The sequence below is a fragment of the Montipora foliosa genome, chromosome 8 (genome assembly GCF_036669935.1).
Source record: "Montipora foliosa isolate CH-2021 chromosome 8, ASM3666993v2, whole genome shotgun sequence".
Taxonomy (NCBI): Eukaryota; Metazoa; Cnidaria; class Anthozoa; order Scleractinia; family Acroporidae; genus Montipora; species Montipora foliosa.
This window is the reverse complement of record NC_090876.1, coordinates 52,134,563-52,154,562: the sequence shown is the minus strand read 5'-3', so window position 1 is coordinate 52,154,562 and position 20,000 is coordinate 52,134,563. Positions and strand designations below refer to the sequence as shown.

Genomic DNA, 20,000 nt, shown 5'->3' with positions numbered 1-20,000 from the left:
TCATTCTTGGTTGAACCAGGATTGCATTTGTTGATCGTATTAGGATTTTAGAAATACCAAATATTCCAACCTAAATGTCCTTGGACATCCAGTTGGCCTCTTCCTAGCATAGGGGTCTTCAATTCTATCACATGCTTAACAGTCCTCTCAAGGACTCATGCATGTCAACATTTCTTTCGCAGTGTCTTCTTGAATCACTGTAAATCAAGCACAAAATTCTTATTTCAGCTGCTTGTACCTCACTTTTTAAGTCTCAATCTCCATCAGGGTTTGAAGTTTCAGATCTAGTGAGATATAAAGGATTATAGGCTGGCCTAGAAGTGATGTGTAAATGGTGGTCTTGGGTGTAATTAAGCATTGACACGTTCTTGGAAAATTTACTATTGACCACATCTGAGTGGTCTCAATTTCCATAACATTATTTATCATTAACAGGTTTCCTAGTAGATACCATGACTTGTTCTGCCTTAATAATGCTCAGTTAAAGACCATAGTTAGGGAGAGTACTTCATACACACACATCACTGTATATTACCTTCTTCTTCCAAGTTCAGTATGCACTACAGTATGTTTCTCCCTCATGTCCTCTTGAAGCTCTTGAATCCACAAATTTTGATAAATGTACATGTGTCTGAATCCTCCTTGATCTTACTGATGGATGATCTTTGGTGGATAGCAGCCTTAAATACCAAAACTCAAGATTATCTGTATAGAAGCCACTGAAACTTGTTTTGCATGATTTGTTTTGAAATTATTTTGTAGGACCTTGCAGAACTTCGTAGTTATGATCCCTGGGGACGACCAGGAGGGGGGGCTCCTTTGGTAAGATATATCATTGTCACTGAATTTCCTTAAGAGGTAAAAGTAGTGTTTTACGTTGGGTGTAGGTAATATGTATTAGGCGACTCTGTTTGGCTCAATAATTTGTTTTTCTTCCAGAAGTTTCTGACCTGTGCCTCTAAATAGGCCTTTTGCAACAATTGGTCACAATTAATATATTGGTGAACTTGAAGCTAGCCCCTTTCTTATATTATTTTACAGGCAGGTGTGGATGAAAAACATGAAACAAAAAGAACAAGGAATGTCAGTACTCTTGTCCAAGAGGTATTGTGCAACTGTATACCATAATGTGGGCTAGATATGTGTAGATCAGGCAATTAGGAATTAACTAGTGGGAAGGGAAAATGTTTCAGTCTACTCTAGGCAGTTAATTGCAAATTATTATTTTATTTGGTTATAAATACAGTCAAGTTTTTTTACATGTAATGATCATAAATTCATCCATTATTTTTAGGGTAATTATCAACTCTTTGGTGGTCGACAAGGAGGTGGTGGAGCACCAAACAGAACAGAATCTGGAAGAATTGTGGCAGGATTTCGTTCTGATCCTGAGTTAAGATTTCCAAAGCATGCGGATAAGGTTGATGTTGAACCTGTTTTGGTGAGTTTTATAATCTATTGATTATAAGTATAACTTAATTTTAAGATGATTTTCCCATCTGGGGCTTGGATTTTTTCGAGTTCCCAGTGGGTTCTATCAACATTTCATGTCATATGATTGTGTATATCATTCTCATTTTCACTTTGTCTATTATTTTCATTGTAACATGCAGTTTAATAGTGCATGGTGGCCAGTTTGACTCCAGACCTACAAAAGGCCAGTCGAGATTTTCTGAGAGTATGACACCTCGGAAAAACTCACCTGGTTATATTTTATTCAAACCTAAGTGTTTTTCTGTCACATAATGATCAAGTTACAGTTTGTAATGCTTCAATGAAAATGTTTTTTTTTTTTTTGTGTTGACATGATTGATTCATTAAAGAGATATGGAGGACGCAATGAAAGATACAGACAGGAATTAGGTGATAATAACATTTTATTTTTCCTTTTATTGGTACAAGCAAGTTGCTTACAATAGGGGAATAACATGATAAATATGTGCCTCCCTTTAATTCCTTATAAAATTCATCATGGGGACCAATGAGTTTCATAATCACTCTGATTGGCAGACCAGTCAGGTTTTGTGATCACACTAATTGCTTTTTGTTAATATACAATTTGCAGACTCCATGATTGAAGGGTCACGAGCAAGAAAAATCTTTGAGAGAGAAAAAAGCATTGAAGATGAAATCCATCATGTAAAAACTTGATATTACCATTACCTGAACATACTACTGTTAGTACTGCAAATTAGAGCAGGTTTCTTAATACAAGTCATGGGTCTTTGTTTTGGGCATAAAGAATGAAACAACGCTTTTCGTCATCATTGCTAAGCTGAACCTTTTATTATATATAAACATGATTGTAAACCTAGGTAGAGGTAAAGGTACACGTTATTTAACGTTGGAAGTTCCTTTACTCTCTAGAGAGTACTCTCCCAGGAAGCCGACGGTGCGCTCATTTTACCCCCCTCTTTCCATCAGTGCTCCGTTTTAAGGGTGTTTAAAGCTACTTAGGCTACACTGAAAGGAAAGAAGTCGAAACAAGGATGTCAGATCTGGGGATCGAACTCAGGACCCTATGCACCAAGGCCGTGCACTAACCGACTGTGAAACACTTGCTCCTCAAACCTAAAGAAGAACGTTGAATAAAATGTATCTAACCTTACAAAATCTTAAGAGATAACTTAACCCATTCACCCCTCAGGTGCCCTTGGATTCCCCCAGTTGACAAATAAAATCATCTGACATTAGACAGGGTAAAAACTTGTAAATCTCATTGCCAGTACGTAGTCAATGGGCTAAAGAGAACACCTATTTCCACAATGTTTGGAATTGGTAATTATATGGAGGGTGTAAACTGCAGGACTCAGGTGGTGCAGGTTAGGGTCATGTTTCACCATAGCTGAAAAACCCAAACCTTTACTAATATTAATGCTACTAACATTAGGCCTAAACACTTAATTAAATTAATATGCTTTAGATAATGTTGAAGCCTCAAGCATTTTTGTAAAGGTTTGGGTTCAGTTGTGGTAAATCATGCAATAACCTTCAACCCTACCCTGCAACCTGAACTTTACACGCTCCAGTAGCTAATTGAAGTTTTGCCCTAAACTGAAGCTTAACCCATTGACTCCCAGGGGTTCCTCATTTACGAGTAAAATCGCCTGGCATTAGGCGGAGTAAAATAATCTGGCGTTATACGGTTTAGGCCGGTTAGGGCGTCAAAGGGTTAATGTCACATTTCAGAATTTCTAAATAGCGACCAGTGGCATTTGTAATTAAAGAAAACTGCTGTCACACATACCTAATCTCAAAGTGTTTTTTTATTATTGAACAGCAATATTATATTCCTTATCCCTTTTTGAACCTTTTGTTTTCTCTTTTTCAAATTAATGCATTAAAAATACCTCACAAAAACGTTCAAGACTTAACATTAAGGTTACTGCTTATCATTATAAATGAGGTTTACAATATGTTGCAAAACATGTAGCATACAGTTCTTTAATGTACTATATTAAAGAACTGTATACTATTACAATTCGTTTACATGAACTTTAAAATATTTCACTTTTTTAAAATTAATTTTTGTAGATCGAGGCATACAGTGGACAATTTGGAAAGGAAGGAGCTGGAGCTCCAAGAAAAACAGGCTCTGGTATGATTGTTACAGATAATTTTTATGATGAGGCATGTACATGTATTGTGTATGCATGCAAGGTGTCTTTAAGTTTGTTACTGACATAGTTTTGCAGGAGATTTTCTTGTATGCTTAATTGACTAATCCCAAAATTTTTTTATATTCTATCCGAAATTTTATTTCCTTAGCTGTCCAGGAGTGAGGACAATGTGTGAGCCATGCAAGCCATGATGGCTGCAAGCCATGCAAGCCATGAAAGCCATGGCTGTGAACCATGCAAGCAAACATGGCAAGCCATGCGAGTCAAAATTCGAGGCAACATGCAAGTTATACACTTATATATTGAAAGCTAAGTTATACCGTTTAAAATGTGCTTAGACTTTAATAAATACTGTTTATCAGCGCTACATGTATTTGAAGTGGGTGCGTAGACTTAAATGCGAGACTCGCATGGTTTGCATTACTTGCTGGTTCGCAAATTGTCCAGTCCCGCTGTCTTGCATGTGATAATTATATAGTAATGAACTGCTGGTAGTTTGCAGTTTCCATAAAGATCATTTGAGTTTCATAATATTGTTGTTTTTTTGCTACTGAAAATGTAAAGTTCATGTAAGGGAAACTTTATGCATACAAGTCATAAAACTAAGAAGAGTTCCATTTAAACTTTTGAAGGAACTGTGAAAGCAGGATTTCCCACTACATTGTCTAAGGATATTGAGGAACTTCGTAAGGTGAACCAGAGAATTCCACAGGGCTTTGACAGCCAAGACAGGGACTCAACAGAGGTAAGAACAATAATGGAAAGCTTAATCCTATTGTGTAATCAAAAGACTAACACCATAGCCTCTTGATTGCTTTCAAATCATGTTACTTTGATTCTGCCTCATTGCGTATATTATTCCCAAAGCTGCCTACAGCTGCACATGCTCCAACCTTGAGTTTATAGAAAATTGTATCTTACCATCTATATAATTATAATTTACTGTGGAATCACCCTACACTACATGACCTCTATCCAGAGTTAGGACAATGTGCGAGCCAGTGAGCTATGCATGCGACTCATGGGAGCCATGGCTGCGAGCCATGCGTGCCGTGTGAGCCATGACTGCAAATCATGCAAGCCAATGCAATGCAACATGGCAAACCGTTTTAAAATGGGTGCTTAGACTTAATAACTGCATGCTGTTTATCAGGTGCTATTTGAATTGGGTGCTTAGACTAAATGCTGGCTTGCAGATTGTCCAGCCCTCTATCCATAAAAGACTTTGTCTAGGAACTAATTAGTGATTTGTAAAATTGATTAACCACTGACAGTATAATCCTTGGGGAAGAGGCTTTGGTAACCCTCCAGCATTTAACATACATGGAAGGAAGGAAAAGCCTGCAGTACAACAAAGGAATGCGGTAAATAACAATGCTTTTTTTAAACAAAGAAAGTTATGTGACATCAACATGATATGACATTGTGACGTTATTGCATTACCTTTTAAGTCAAGTCATGTTAATTTTAGCTTCGTTAGCATGAGGATTGTGTCATAGTTTGATTGTGTGTAGTTGGTTTCTCAAGTCCTCATCATATATAAGGGGCTATCATGGGGTTGTTACAAGAGTTTAAATTCGGGAAAAGAGGTAAATTGATTAATTTTAGTTATTTACTAGTATTTTAGGTTTAGCAGATCTGTTTTGAAGAGAATATAGGTTTAATCTTCTCACTTGCCAAGTGTCCACGTTCTAGAATAGGTTTCTGTTCTTATACGGTACCGGTATTCCAAGTTAAATATTAACATTATAATGATGGAGCTGAAGTCTACACTTCCTAATTTTTTTCAGTTCTTCCTACAGTGTAAAACATAAATTTTTCTCATGAAATGTTGATTGTGCCAAGCGAAAGATATTTGTGTCATTCCATTACAAGTTATAATATTAATATAATATTAATATTAATAATAATAACAATAATAATAATAATAATTATTATTATTATTATTATTATTATTATTATCACTGTTATTAATAACTAGCTCTCACAGTTATATTGAGAGCCCTTAAGGTGACATAATCGAAGAGCTAATTGCAACCAACAAATTTGAATATTAATGTCATTTCCATTTTTTCTATTTCTGTTCCTGTTCTAAGGCAACATGCTAGATAAGCTTTTTTGATATGCAATTTAAGGTGGCTCAAATCAATTTCAGCACTTTCAAGAGACCTTGCTATTAGAAGGATTAACACAACAACACTTTATCACATAACAGCAATGTTACAATGTTATGGTACCGTGTGAAACATCAATTATTGCTAAACATAGTCATAGTCATTTTTGTGACGTAAAAAGTTATCATGGCAACAGGAAAGCCTTGAAAAAACACTCTATTTTTTGGCTTTAGTTGCTCACATGTGAAAAACTAACTCATTGACTCCAATTTTTTATTGTACAAAAGGAATCAGCAAGTGAAGATGAAACTCTCTAGAAAGTTAAAAAAAAAGTCTGTGGAGCGGATTCAGAGCTATCTAAAATTATCAATTAGTTAAGGTGGCTCTAAATCTGCTCCACATATATATTTTTTAACTTTGCAGAAAGAAATGGTGGTCACTGACTTCGTTTTTGAGATATGAGCAGCTAAAGCCAAAATATGTGGTGTTTTTGCAGGGCTTTCCTGTTGCCATGGTAACTTATTACATCACAAAAATGGTCTAATCTTTTCAGCAATAACTGGCGTTTGACTTGGTACCATAACAATTGCTGTTAAATGGTGAAGTGATCAAGTGCTAATCCTTCTACTAAGAATGTTTCTTTCAAGTGTTAAAACTGGTTGAGCCTCCTTAAATTACATCGCATTGGTCTAGACAATCACAAATAACACCATTTTCTGATTAATAGGATGAAACAGGAATATTTACCAGTCGACCAGGGGCTGGAGCTCCAAATGTTGATGAACATGGCAACTTAAAGTTACGGAAAGGACAAACATTGACCAAAGGCTCAAATGGGCGTGAGTTTTTTTGATCAAATTTGAAATCTCCTTTTCATGACCATGTTTGAGCAAGTCACAATAATTTTGTTTTATCAAACCCAGTCACTTATCATTTTTTTAGAAACAGTAGCTCTCTCTGTAAGTAAAATTTTCAAAACACTTACTCTGTCTTTTTTTTAAGTGAACATACCGGTATTGGTTTTGGTATTGTGCTTGCATTGAAAAGTAGGTCATGCTAGCTTGCATAGCTGGCGGAATATTTGGTTTGTGTTTTGGCTGCGAGTGATTTCAAAACTACTATAGTCCCCATGCCAGTTGCAGCCTACCCACAGCCAAAAACATTGTACTCGCAAGTGTAAAATAATCCTGCAATAAGACATCCCGCCAGGTACACAGGCTAGGTCATGGCATGCATGTACCGGTAATTGAAAAAGATCGCCACTGATAATATAATTGAAAAAATATAATAACAAACTTATGCTGCTTCTTTCCCTCTCTTTACTCCTCTCATTGAATCCTCACAGCAACACTTTTAAGCAATTGTAATATTTTTATTTGAATTTAAAATTTCATAAACATTCCAAATCAATATTCTAAGTTACGTAATACTGCATTTAAGAATCTGGTTGTAGAGGGTTTTCACATGACATCACCGCAGCCATGTTGGTGTTCCAAACTAATTATCTGGGAATTGAACTATATTTTTGTGCAAATAGTTTCTTTTGTTTCATCAAATTAGCATTTATTTTTGTCACGTGAGTGAAAACACTCTATAGCGTGCTTTGTCATCAAACAATAAAATTATAAATTATCAGAGTTTTCATTTGAGGCGGGAAGCCAGCTGTTTTGTCTGGTTGTTCCCCATTCCATGGCTGGTACTTTGATCCCAATATTTGAGGGGTTTGCAGCTTTATTTAGTATTATAATTTTGTTATTTATAATTTTTTTTTTACTACTGTTTTAAAGGGAATTTGAGTGAACTCCAGCCTTTCCTGGGAAACTGATGTTTGAGTTCCGGAAACACTGGAAACAGTGCCATTTCCTAGTTTTCTATTTAAAAAAATTCCGGGGGGGGGGGGGGGATTTCCTCCAGACCCCTGTAGGTGGCTCGCACTTTGCAACGTCAGCAAATGTCACATCTGTTGCTTTCAGAAATATGTCTGCTACTTAACAAGACTGGTAAAATTTATTGGCCATATGCATATTTTTCACGAACATAAAGATCTGAGGGTAAGTCTTTTCGTTTGTGAACTTGTCAATCATTGTGGTGCCTTTTTTTTCTCAGAAACAGTTCGTGACTTCAGCCCAGTAGATAAACGGAATGTCTATGACCCCTGGGGAAGATCTGGGGCAGGGGCACCAATAAAAGACCCTGAAGGGCAAATCCAAACCCGTACAGCTGGAAAAGTAGTGCATGATTCAAGTGTAAGTATTATAATTATTTCAAACTATTAAATCTCTAGAGTTTTTGTGAAGAATGTAATGAATTTTTTCACTTGTGAAATTGCACGGTCTGGAATCCTTATGAGAATGCTGTCATCATTTTGTTAGCGAACGGGACTTTGGGCGTGATGCCCAACAAGTTTGCCAAGCAGAAAGGTCTCTGATGAGGCCCTCAGTCGGGATGAAAGGAGCTTCGTAAGACTAACCACAAACAATGTATTTTCACAAGTAACTGTCCACTTTATATAATGAATTGTTGAAATTTTGTAGTGACAGTCCTGAGATTCCACATGCTTGATAAAGTGGCATGAGTACAAATTTAAGAGTAATTTAATTTGAGGCCCTGAGCTAGCCATCTCTAATTTACAATAAATGCCTGAAGGTTTTTGTAAGCTTCCTTATTCCCTCTCTATGTCATGACAGGACTTTTCACCACAAGGAAAGATGGATGTTCAAGCAAAGCATCAGTTACTTTCAACTTTGAGTATGTTTGAAAATTATGTTGGCCATTTTTTACAACCTTTGATATTAACAATGGTCTCAAATAAAATGTTCTGTGGTCTTAACTGATTCACTGATAAAAGTATCAGTAAAAATAATGAAATTATTGTTCTTCCGATACATGAAGCAGTGCATTTGAGAATCTTTTTACATATATATATTTTTATTTTAATAATTATTTTCAACAGTTAACCAGAGTGAAGAAAGTAAACAGAGGCGCAAGGCTGAACATGATGACCTGTTAAAAGTAAGTTTAAGAATGCTAGTTTTCGGAAGAAAATACCGTACATGTAAATGTGATAAGTTACCGGTATGTTGACTGTTCTAAATTTAATCAAATGCTATTTTTCTTAATTCTTTCAGCAAAGCTGAACCTTAAGTATTAGTATTTTCTTTATTTCAGACTGATAAAGATGTGGCTTCTTGGGTTCGATCTGGCATAATTGGGCAGCCAAGCTATGATGCTGGTACAAAAGAAATTGTTGCATCAAAGAAGAACACCTCAGATGTTACTTCACAGGTTAGTGGTGCACATTTAGCCTCAGTTGAAGACAACAGAATGTAACCTGGTAATCACTCTTGATAGACTACATGTAGTCTGTTTTTAATAATAATAATAATGATGATGATGATGATGATGATGATGTACCAGCAGATAAAAGAATTTTTGAAAAGGAGAATGAGAAAGTTGAAAAGTATCAGGAGCTTAAAAGAGAAATTGCAAAAATGTGGAACATGGGAACTGTGCAGGCTGTGGTACCAATAATTATTGTTATTGTTGGATCATTGGGAAGTGTGTTACAAAAGACCTGGAGAAGTGGCTGGAAAAGTTGGACGTAAACATTAGCATTTCAGTACTCAAAAAAAAAAATACACTACTAGGAACTGCAAGGATTTTGAGAAAACTATTGGAGCTCTAGAGTAAGGAGATAACTCTAAGTGACCTTTGGTCATGGTCTATGACTCACTCCCTAAATCGGAAAAAGATCATCCCGTGTACAAAGGTAACAACAACAATAATAATAATAATAGTAATAATAGTAATAGTAATAATAATAATAATAATGATAAGTATTATTATTATTATTATTATTATTATTATTATTAGTGATATTTACCTTGGAAGCTCCACTCACCCAAAAGTGGTTTTCAGGGAGGTCCTGCATCCAATCGAATTAGAATTTAGAAGTGTTGGTTTTTGAGGAGAGGGGAAAACCGGAGAACCTAGAGAAAAACCTTTCGGAGCAGAGTAAAGAAAGAACCAACAACAAACTTAACCCACAAATGGCAACGAGTCCGCAATTGAACCCAGGCCACATTGGTGAGAGGCGAGTGCTAATAATTCACCACTACGCCATCCTTGCAGTCCAAGTCAGTTTAATAGTCAGTGCCTTGAACTTAGACTATTTGAATCTTCATGTATAATATGACAATCTTTGCATTGCATGTGCCAACTTTTTAATTAAGTTAGACTGGAGGCAGTTGGCTCGATCTTGTGAACGAATATAAATAATTGGAGAACAAGATTAATAAGGTTCTATATATACAAAGAAGTCATGTTTAAAACAATAGGCTGCAGTCAAGAGAAAAGAAATCACCTTTTTTAGTGATTTCTCCCTAGCATCCCATTTTCTGCCAAAAATGATATTGAATTCAATACCTGCCTGTTCTAGTTGGCCCCTCCCCCCTACCTTCCCACTTACCTCTCACAACCCCCACCACCCAGATTGCCATTTACAATATCACAATTTAGTGGTTGAGACACGCACAGTGAGATAATGTAATGGCAACAGTCAACTAACATTTTGGTTCCCCATTATTTTAATGGTGATTCGGTTGGGTCTTGTCGTACCTCACTGAATGGGGTTTAGGATTGTGCAAAAGAACAATTCAGCGAACAAAGATAACAATGGATTTGGCGCAGAAAACAGTAGGAAGTACCACACTATACAGCCAATAATGAAATATAGTATTCAACAAGAGATACTACCCTCCCCATTCGGTTTTGGTGAAGCTGGCTCCTTGATAAATGCACAAGAAAACTTAATTTTTTGGGGGAAAGTGGAGAAATTTATTACATACAGGAAGGTACTAGAGCTAAAATAATTTTGCGCAAGGCAGTTTAACAGTTACTATTCTTGAAATGGAACTATAGTGGAACCCGGTTAATACGGACACCAAGGGTACAGGCCATAGTGTCCGTATTATCCAGGTGTCCGTATTAAGCGGGCTCTCAGAGAAAATGTCAGGACTATGAAAGGATTATACATGTACGTGAACACCGGAAGAAAGACAGGCTGTTCAAAATCAAATATGTCACACTTTTTAGTAATAAAATATTATTAACCCATAAAAATCTGTCATTATTTGAACAGGGTACAATGTCTACAATAATTATTATCACATAATTATGACAATGAAAATAGACAGTGTGCAGATAACCAGTGTCCGTAAAGCGGGGTTGACAATATATGACTTGGGACACAGAAAAGTGTCCGTTGTCCGTGTTAACTGGTGTCCGTATAAAGCGGGTTAATTTTAGAGAAAATATATGAGCTTTTTGTCGGGACAAACAAAACTGCCCGTATTAAGGGGGTGTCCGTAGAGCGGGGTTCTACTGTATTCCTGTGAAGAGTTCTCACAATTTGGAAATTTTATTTTTTCTGTGAGTCAGGCCCTAAATATAAGGAGGCCAAAAAATGAGAAGAGCTATCAATATCATGTGGATCTCGAAACCCAAGCTCATTGGAGGGATTTACAGCGAAAAAAGAGTGCAGAGGAACAAAGAATCAAGTCTGTCGAGGTACAAAAATGTTCTTGCAGTAGTGGGTTAAATAATTATGTGGTCCAGTTATTGTTATAATTTTATTAACTTCCCCCCCCCCCTGAACAAAAATACAAAATAACTCATAACATAATAATAAAGTACTTGGCAAGGTCACTGCATCAGCTAAGGCCAATTACTTTTGGATTGACAACCATAATCACTAGATAAAGTTGCACAGTGTTTGTTTTTATACAATGATGAGATTAAAACACTGGTCCAGGAGTAAATTTGCACAATTATCTGCATACATTGTTTGTGCTATTTTTGTCCTCGTTTGACAATAATTATATTCTGATTGGCCATTTTAAACAGGGTGTGCAGACCCGAAAAACTTGTGGCATTCTGAAAATAGAGAGATACATAGGTTTGGCTAACCCAAAGGTTGAATCTTAGGGCTTAGGGCTAGTGAATTTTAGTTCTCACAAAGAGCTGTGAGGCTCTCCCAGGGGTTTTGGGGAAAAATGGAGCATGCCTAATTTCAACTGGGGAACAGGGGATCAATGACAAAATATCTTAATAGAGAACATAAACAATATTATTTCATGGATAAAAAAACTGAACAAGTTTGAAAGTTATTTGGGGAAGACAAGCAAATATTTAAAGAGAAAAGGGAACAAGCCATCTCCTATCAAGGGTTAGGGGAGTCAAATATTCACACAGCTACAGTTAATGGACCAGTCTTCCCTTAAAATATGTGAGGATAAAATGCTGCTTTTGTTATGCCACCTGCAAGTAATTATCTGTGGGATCAGAAAGAAGCCATTTGGTGACTTCCAACAATGTTAGTATTGTGAGCTTAAGTGGTTTTGCATATAGTTACGTGAAAAATAAAAATTAATGTAATGGGAGTCAGGACTTTTAGGGAGGTGTTGTACCCTTAGGCCATTCAACAACATGGATAACTACGTATGGTATGCACTACTCTTTGTGACAGTGTGTACAAAATTAAAAAGGGTTGTGAGATAGGTCTTATGATTTACCAACCTTAGCCAAGAATTCTAGTTACTGCAAAGGCAGAATTTTTTATTCAAAGAATCTGGGCTTTGGTCATATCAGAGTTGAATGCACAATCTCCTTTGAACACAGCGGTCCAAAATTTGTTTTACCAAGAGAGCAGTTTGGCCAATTGGTTTCAAATTGGTGGGGCATGCACCCAGATAAATTATTCGCAACTTTAATCTCAGGGTGAATAAAGTATGTGCTTTTTTTATTGTGGAAGTGCAATAAAGTGGTCGTCGAAGGATTTGAACTCATGAAACCTCAAACATGCAAATCCAACGCCTTTGCCATTTGACCTTGCTGCCTACTAAAAGTTCATGCACTCTGCCCTGCTTCACAATGATTGTAGTCATTATTCTTTGATTACTTTTTGTCCAACAGCATTTGAAAACAATGGACAGAATGTGGGGAAGGCCAGGGGCAGGTGCCCCACTCAGCCAAGAACAAAAGGATTTTGCAAGAAAGCAAAAACGTAAGGAAACTAGAAGTTGTAATTTTAGAGAAAAATATTGGTTTCGAAAAATATGCACACCTTGTGGTAGAAATTAAAGCTGGTACATGTAACACAACAATAATTTTCAGAGAATGAAGAAATGCCACTTATCAAAAGGACCCCCTCCCTCCTCATAAAAAAAATGACCATTTGAATCAATTCTTGACGCACAAGTTTCTACGAGTTTCTTGGAATGGTGTTATTTTCATGCTTTACTTTTACACGCTTTTGGAGTGATCTGAACAGATAATTCACTTGAAAATTTCCTGAATAAACTAACCTTTAATTTTTTACTGACACTAAAGGCTTTAAATAGTTACAGTAAACCATGCACCTTATAGTTTTAACAAGCTCAGTGACATCAAAAGGCAGACCTGATGCACTAGACTGTTCAAAATGGGGTATCTACATTAGAATCAGATTTTCAGTTAAAATTCAATGAGTTTGCACACTGCTGCATCTTATTTTTTTTCTTCAAGTTGGTACTTACTCATTATTTTCATTTTTGCAGTTGGTCTTGTACCTGCTGACAGTACAGCACATACATACAGATAGACGTCTCGACAGTCATCAGACAATGAATTTGTGTCAAAGATTTTTATATAAAAATTAATGAGAATTCTTATGTTGTACTTGAATTAAGTTTGGCTATCAAAATTATTTTCTTAAGTGCAGTCCTATTATAATATTTAAACATTTTTTTTCAAAAGGGCACAAAAACAAATTCCTGTACAGTACTTAATTTAAAGTGCAAATGGTATCAATCTGTGATAGCCATTAATCACTTAATTAAAGCACTTCTAAACACCCTTGTGCCTAATGTGTAAAGTGATTCAAAAACCATGGTGAAGATTATTTTCAAAAATATCATTTTTGTAATCAGTGAAGTACTGGTAAATCCCTTTGCTTGTCTTTAAGAAAACTGTAATTTTGTATCAAATCAAACTGTGGTTTAAGCGTCACTTAAGGCTTCTATTACCGGTACCATTTCTACTTTGAAAATATATCATCTACTTTGGTTTGCTGTCTCCTTTGATTTCCTTTCTTTCTCTGAGCATTATAATTATAATTTTGATATTAAATGTAAGGAGAAATGAAGACTCGGAAAAATATCGGAGTCCCAGATGGGATTTGAACCCACGACCCTCCGTGATCTAGTCGGATGCTCTAACCACTGATCTACTGGAGACTAGATCACAGAGGGATCGTGGGTTCAAATCCCATCTGGGACTCGGATATTTTTCTGAGTCTACAATGTACATTTCTCCTTACATTTAGGGTGCGTTCGATTCACCGTATTCCGGAATAGGAATACATGGAATATAAGTTAGAAATCCTTCGTTTTTGTGGAGATTCACGTTAAAATTGTCAAACATTGGCTAAAATTCTATTTTAAACATATTTTTATCCTTGCTTCTTCGAAACGGGCCAAACATACCGTTTTAATCACCACGCCACATATTCTTATTCCGGAATAGGGTCAATTGAACACGCCCTTAATATCATTGTTGTTGTTTCATCTTTCACACAATAATTTATAATTTTGAAAGAGTTAAAAAATTTATATCAAGAAAAACACAGGTGTGACATCCCTTTCCTCAAGCTATCAATGCAATGTTAATCACTAGCAAGCCAGCAATTTGTACAGTTGATAAGTGAACACAAAGAGAATCATTGTGGTGTCTGTGTGAGAGCCATTATAATGTCCCACCTGCCATCCCCTTTAGCAAGCCCCATGGTACATATTTTCCTCCCCACTCTTTCATTGTTTCCATCTTCCACCTTCTCAAGTCCAGTAACAGATTTTCAGGACTTCCCAAGAAAGAGGATTAATTCATAGGTTTGAATCCTGTCTAGGACTATGATTTTTCAGGTGTCCTTTCACCCGTTGCCAAGCAACAAGTTTCCCATCCTATACACAAGCACATTACACCTAAACATCTGTACTTGCAACAATGTTGATTAAAACTTTATTTGAAACAATGTTTTGCAATAACAGGAGAACTGCTTACAAATCAATAAAAAATACTCTAAGATATGTTCACAAAACACTTTCTTGGGCACCATATTGTAACACAGAGATACAAAAATGCTGTTTTCTGAGAACTGAATCTGAGTGCTGTGCATAAATGTCATAACTTTCTTTTTCATAATAGGTTATTAAATTGTGACCACGTTTTGAGCAATAACTGGAAAATAACTTTTATAATGGCATGTTAAAAACAAGAATTGAAGGAAAGAACTTAATATCTTAGTCCTTTTTTGGGATAGCTTTCAACAAGTTATTGCAGCATTTAAGTACCACATGTGGCTCAAAATTTGTCTTTAACCCTTTCATCCCTAAACCAGCCTAAACTGGCCATACTTAGTATTTTACTCTGTCTAACGCAAGACAATTTTACTCTCCAATGGGGAACCCCCAGGAGTCAATGGGTTAATTAATAAAAATAACCATCACTTGAAAAAAGAAAAAAAAATTATGAAATTTATGCATTCAGCTCCCCAAAATTAGCCAGCAATTTAATTAATGATGATATGCTACACCTAACCAGTTGAATCATGTTGCTTCACCAAGCCAAACTTGATGGTCTTTCTGATGAACTGTTCATACAAGTCTGCGCATCTTGTTTGAGACAAGGAAGTTACAATATTAGAGACTTCAGACTTGGATATTTGAGAAAGTGACAACAGACATGATGACATTAAAGTGCACGACTCCTAACGCTTCAACCTGTGTCCTTCATCCTTGCTTTTTAGACAAATGTGGCTAAAACAAATAATATTGATCACATCCACTTCTCTCTCCTCAGACTAAAGTAATTGTGAGTTTATTTTTATCCATGGTGGAGAGATAATCTGAAGATGTCGTTAAGGACTACATAATTGGAAGGGCCACTTGGTATAAGGTGAAATGTCTGACTGAAGCCATGAGGAGGGTCATCATCTGTCTGCAGAAATTAAAAACTACGGGTTGAGTTTAAATTCATATTAAACAGATTCCTTACATCATTCTTTAACTGGCTGGAAGCTTTCATGCAAGCCCAGGAAGGAACTGGGGGGGGGGGAGATCTGGAAAAGAAGGGGTGGGGCTGATCGTCAGAAATTTTAACTTAACCCTTTGACATCCAAACCGGCCGAAACTGGCCAGACTTAGTATTTTACTCTGTCTAACGCCAGACGATTTTACTCATCAATGGGGAACCCCTGGGAGTCAATGGGTTAAATAGATATTTCTACGCATGAAGAAAAGATTTCTTGGCATGAAACCCTAAACAAGACCTTCACGGCTACATATTTACCCATACACTCTACGTGAGACCAAAATCTGAAATTTACACCCGTCATATGCAAGTCCTTTCCCCGGCATACAAGTCATTCTTGTTTTGCCAATAACCCATGAGACCAAACAGTTTCAGTTCCAACACTGTTGAAGATACATGTACAACACCTAAAACCAGCTCTTCTTTTTCTTCACAACAACTAAGATTTAAATTCTCTGTTTCTTTAAGAAAAGAACATATCTGATCAGATTCCATAAGTAATTGTCATCCAAATTTGCAGAAACAGATTATTTTTGACTTTTTTTAACCATTTACTTGTCTCTGTTGGGTGGTGTCCATTAAACTCTGCCTACAGTACTAGCTCCATTGAGCTCTGCCTCCTATTAGACCAATGCCCGGTTGTTCGAAAGCCGATTAACTTAATCCAGGATTAGCGTAATTTTTTGTTTTATGTTCTACTTTTTGGTGAAAGTTTCTTTTGTTGATTTTTGTTTTTCAAGATTGACTTCTTATAATGTAAAGTTTTGCCGAATGTCAGCATTGAACAGAATTTGGGAGTGGAGATTTAAACTCCTTGGTTAATTTTTAATCTGGGATTATCAGCGTTAACCGGCTTTTGAAGAACCAAGCCCAGGTTTTTAGTGTAATCACAGGGCAGAGCTACTTCAGAATACCAAGCCATTTCTGACTGCTCCTGTCAGCATTTTGGTGGCATTAATTTCCTTTTACAAACATGTCAATACAGTAAGAGTTAATCTCCTTCAATGGCACTGAAATAATTGGCTGGGTATTCTGCACTTAGGACCAAGCTACAACAGGTTGCAAAATTGATGAGACACTCCCGTTAAAGAACAGCTTTTCTAACTACCAATACCCACTGTATCTACAATTCCCCTTTCAATGTACAAGGAACAGGTGCTTTGCAAGTCTCTATGATGATATTTAAAATTATTTAATACTCTTTCTTAACAATACTGGGAGAATTATAAAATTATGACATCTGTTACAGTCATACAATAACCAGACATTGCATTAAGTGCAACGAAAACAAGAAAACTTGTTCCTGTCACGCACATAATTCTTTAATAAATATTTGCCCATAAATCGATCACGTAGTCTTCCATGCTTTAGTGGTCATTGTGATTGCCTCTGAAGGAAGAGATACCGAGTTCGAATCCCAAGAAGGTGAAGTGTAATTTTGCAACTTGTAGCATCGCTGCTAGGGTTAAGACTGACTAATAACAAAACAAATACCTTTAGTTGCCCAAGTACAAAAACTAATACTCCATTTTGTTGCGTTGGCTGGCAGTCAATTGTCGTCAAAACATGTTTGACACTTTTGAAAGGCAAACCCTGAAACAAAGATTTATTATCTCAATTGTAGTTTCCTTAGAAACTAAACCCCTATATCTATAATGGTCTATCCAATAGGCCTTTTGCTTGACCATGTCACATGACCTTCAGTTGTTGATCATAAAAAGTGGTTGTGGTACAAAATAGATGCTAGAAATGGAAAGAGCGGGATGAAAATTAAGTAATGGACCAGCTAAAAGGTAGGCAAGAGTACGGCAAAACTCATTAAAAAGGTGCGAACAGTTAAGTGTTAATTCCATTTAAATCGGCTCATCTCATTGGCTAATACAAAAAAAAACCGAAAAAACTAAGAACATATTTTAAAAAAACCTCATTTTTAGGCCTTGTCTTTTCCCTACCCCTATTATCTGTATCTTGGTGAAATTTGGCTTTTGCTCTATGCGCCAATTAGCACCACAAAATTATTGACCCTATTGCCGAGGGCTATTGTTTTCTGCCTGCTTCTTAGCCGGACCATTACTTAATTAGTAAGAAATGTCAATTTGGAGGCCACTGACTTTTGCATGTAAGTGGATGATTTTAGAGTGGTTTGAAAGTTTGAAAAATGTAAAAGAACTCTCTGCTGGATGGCAAAGGTTGCCATCCAGCTGCTGTTTTCCATTTAAATCTCAGTTAAATTAATTTTTTTAAGCACTAGGGTTAGGGTTAGGGTATTTGTCATACCTCTTTTTCCTGCAGGTTTTGAAAGACCATTGTCTCATAAATAATGACATAAAATACTTTTGCACATTCACTTCCAGTTTTTGAGATACAGCAGAATTTAGCACAATTTTAGGGGTACAGACACTACTTTATGCAAATGAGTACACTGAAAACACTGAGGAAAAATGAATACATGTACATACATTCACATCAACAAAATTAATGCTCTAACCCTAACCCTAACCCTAATACCAAACAAGGGGAAAATGTTTTGATTTAAAATGCCATACTTAAAGTGCTACTACGACCAAAAAATAATTCTTTTTCTTTGGATTTCAAAACTATGTTAATTAACTAAACACTAAGTGACCCAAGTTTTAAGTTCTGATTTTTTTTTAAAAGACACCTGTTTAATTTAACTGGAATTTTGTTATTTGTTGGTCTGCCATTACTAACTTTGTGGGAGGCACAGTGGCCTCATGGTTAGAGTGCTCGACTCTGGATCGAGTGGTCAGGGTTTGGGTCCTGGCTGGGGGGGGGACATTGTGTTGTGTTCGTGGGCAAGACACTTTACTCTCACGGTGCCTCTCTCCACCCAGGTGTATAAATGGGTACCAGCAAAATGCTGGGGGTAACCCTGCGATGGACTAGCATCCCATCCAGGGGGGAGTAGAAATACTCCTAGTCGCTCCATGCTAATGAAACCGGAGATAAGTGCCGGCCTGATGAGCCTTCTGGCTTGTAAGCAGAGACTTTACTATTACTAACTTTAAAATCCTGAGAGAGATGGGTCAAGGAGAAAATGACGTCAAAGACTCGCTGGTTTAAGAATGCAATGTGTGTACGCGGCCGAATTAATATGCAGCACGGGAGTTTCGGGCTTTCCGATTTGTAAACTCATGTTTTGCATATATAATAAGTTGCGTTTACACGCTGAAATTTTAAGCTAGCGAGTCAATGACGTCACTTTTTCCTAGATCCAACCCTCTGGGGTCCAATTGGTCAGTTTTGAACTTGAGTAATGGCGGACCATGAAATCCAAATGTTACATTCAAAATAAACAGCCTTTGGATAAAAATCAAAGCTCAAACTTTTGCCAGTGGGGTTTTAAGCGAACACGCTTTCAAAATCTGAGGAAAAAAGAAAGAAAGAACTGACGCCTATTTGTGCTTGTTACGTCACAGAGAACTGGCTTATCAAGAACGAGTCACAAGAATTTGTGAACAGCTTTCCCATAATATGTTTGCTTGGCTTGCATAAGTGACTTGTTTGTGAATTTCTTGAACAGCAGTCTCCAAATTGTGTCAAAATGATTTCCTGCACTTGTAACTAATCCTACTTTTCCACCTACTTTTGGCTACAAGTTAAAACTTACAACTGTCAATTTTGCGATTTATTTGTGCAGCCAAAAGTACAATAGAAAAATTGAACGTAACTAAAATCTCCCAAAAAGTTTTTCACTGATCATAGTAACTTTTTATGTTTGCGGCACGAATTTGATGTTGTTTTCATGTCGCAAATTTTGTTGCTGATGGCAACTTTTTTATTCTTGATTTACACTTCCTAAAAACTTCCTTCTGCTCTTCCTAAAAACTGTGTATCAATATTTATTTACTTTAGCATCAATATTTGTTTTGCATGAAGCAGGCTAGGAAAATCTGTACCTTGCTTAGCTTGCATTTTTGAGTGTTAAAATAGAATTTTCTGTCTGATAGCAAGTCACATATTTTGAGGTTTCCCATCCAGATACTAACCCTGTGGGACAGGGGTTAGCTTCATGCAGTAACCTTTTGTTGTGAAAAGCTGTCAGATGCACAGAGTACACGCTTAAACTTGCTACGAAAAAGAAGATGAAGCAAACTTTATGTCTGCCTTGAAGCCAATA

General features: G+C 36.5%; 2 protein-coding genes across 4 annotated transcripts in view; one reads left to right on the top strand and one right to left on the bottom strand.

Annotated features, from left to right (window-relative positions):
• The window catches only part of LOC138012399 (uncharacterized), an 18,772-nt gene extending 4,926 nt beyond the window's left edge, over nucleotides 1–13,846 (top strand). For 2 of the 3 annotated variants that reach the window (XM_068859143.1, XM_068859142.1), the window contains 16 exons: nucleotides 763–822; nucleotides 1,042–1,104; nucleotides 1,295–1,441; nucleotides 1,824–1,863; nucleotides 2,066–2,139; nucleotides 3,535–3,598; nucleotides 4,253–4,365; nucleotides 4,895–4,984; nucleotides 6,462–6,573; nucleotides 7,841–7,980; nucleotides 8,422–8,482; nucleotides 8,688–8,746; nucleotides 8,903–9,019; nucleotides 11,174–11,302; nucleotides 12,707–12,797; nucleotides 13,330–13,846. In XM_068859143.1, the coding sequence (XP_068715244.1) occupies nucleotides 763–822; nucleotides 1,042–1,104; nucleotides 1,295–1,441; nucleotides 1,824–1,863; nucleotides 2,066–2,139; nucleotides 3,535–3,598; nucleotides 4,253–4,365; nucleotides 4,895–4,984; nucleotides 6,462–6,573; nucleotides 7,841–7,980; nucleotides 8,422–8,482; nucleotides 8,688–8,746; nucleotides 8,903–9,019; nucleotides 11,174–11,302; nucleotides 12,707–12,797; nucleotides 13,330–13,373 (1,404 nt within the window). In that variant the 3' untranslated portion in view covers nucleotides 13,374–13,846. The remainder of the gene's footprint in view (nucleotides 1–762; nucleotides 823–1,041; nucleotides 1,105–1,294; nucleotides 1,442–1,823; nucleotides 1,864–2,065; nucleotides 2,140–3,534; nucleotides 3,599–4,252; nucleotides 4,366–4,894; nucleotides 4,985–6,461; nucleotides 6,574–7,840; nucleotides 7,981–8,421; nucleotides 8,483–8,687; nucleotides 8,747–8,902; nucleotides 9,020–11,173; nucleotides 11,303–12,706; nucleotides 12,798–13,329) is intronic. The other variant, XM_068859144.1, reaches the window with a different exon arrangement.
• Nucleotides 13,847–14,762: 916 nt separating this feature from the next.
• LOC138012400 (uncharacterized) overlaps nucleotides 14,763–20,000 on the bottom strand; it is a 12,250-nt gene continuing 7,012 nt past the window's right edge. The window contains exons 3-4 of the mRNA XM_068859145.1: nucleotides 17,354–17,452; nucleotides 14,763–15,766 (exon numbers count right to left, since the gene is read on the bottom strand). Coding sequence (XP_068715246.1) covers nucleotides 15,653–15,766; nucleotides 17,354–17,452 — 213 coding nt within the window. The 3' untranslated portion in view covers nucleotides 14,763–15,652. The remainder of the gene's footprint in view (nucleotides 15,767–17,353; nucleotides 17,453–20,000) is intronic.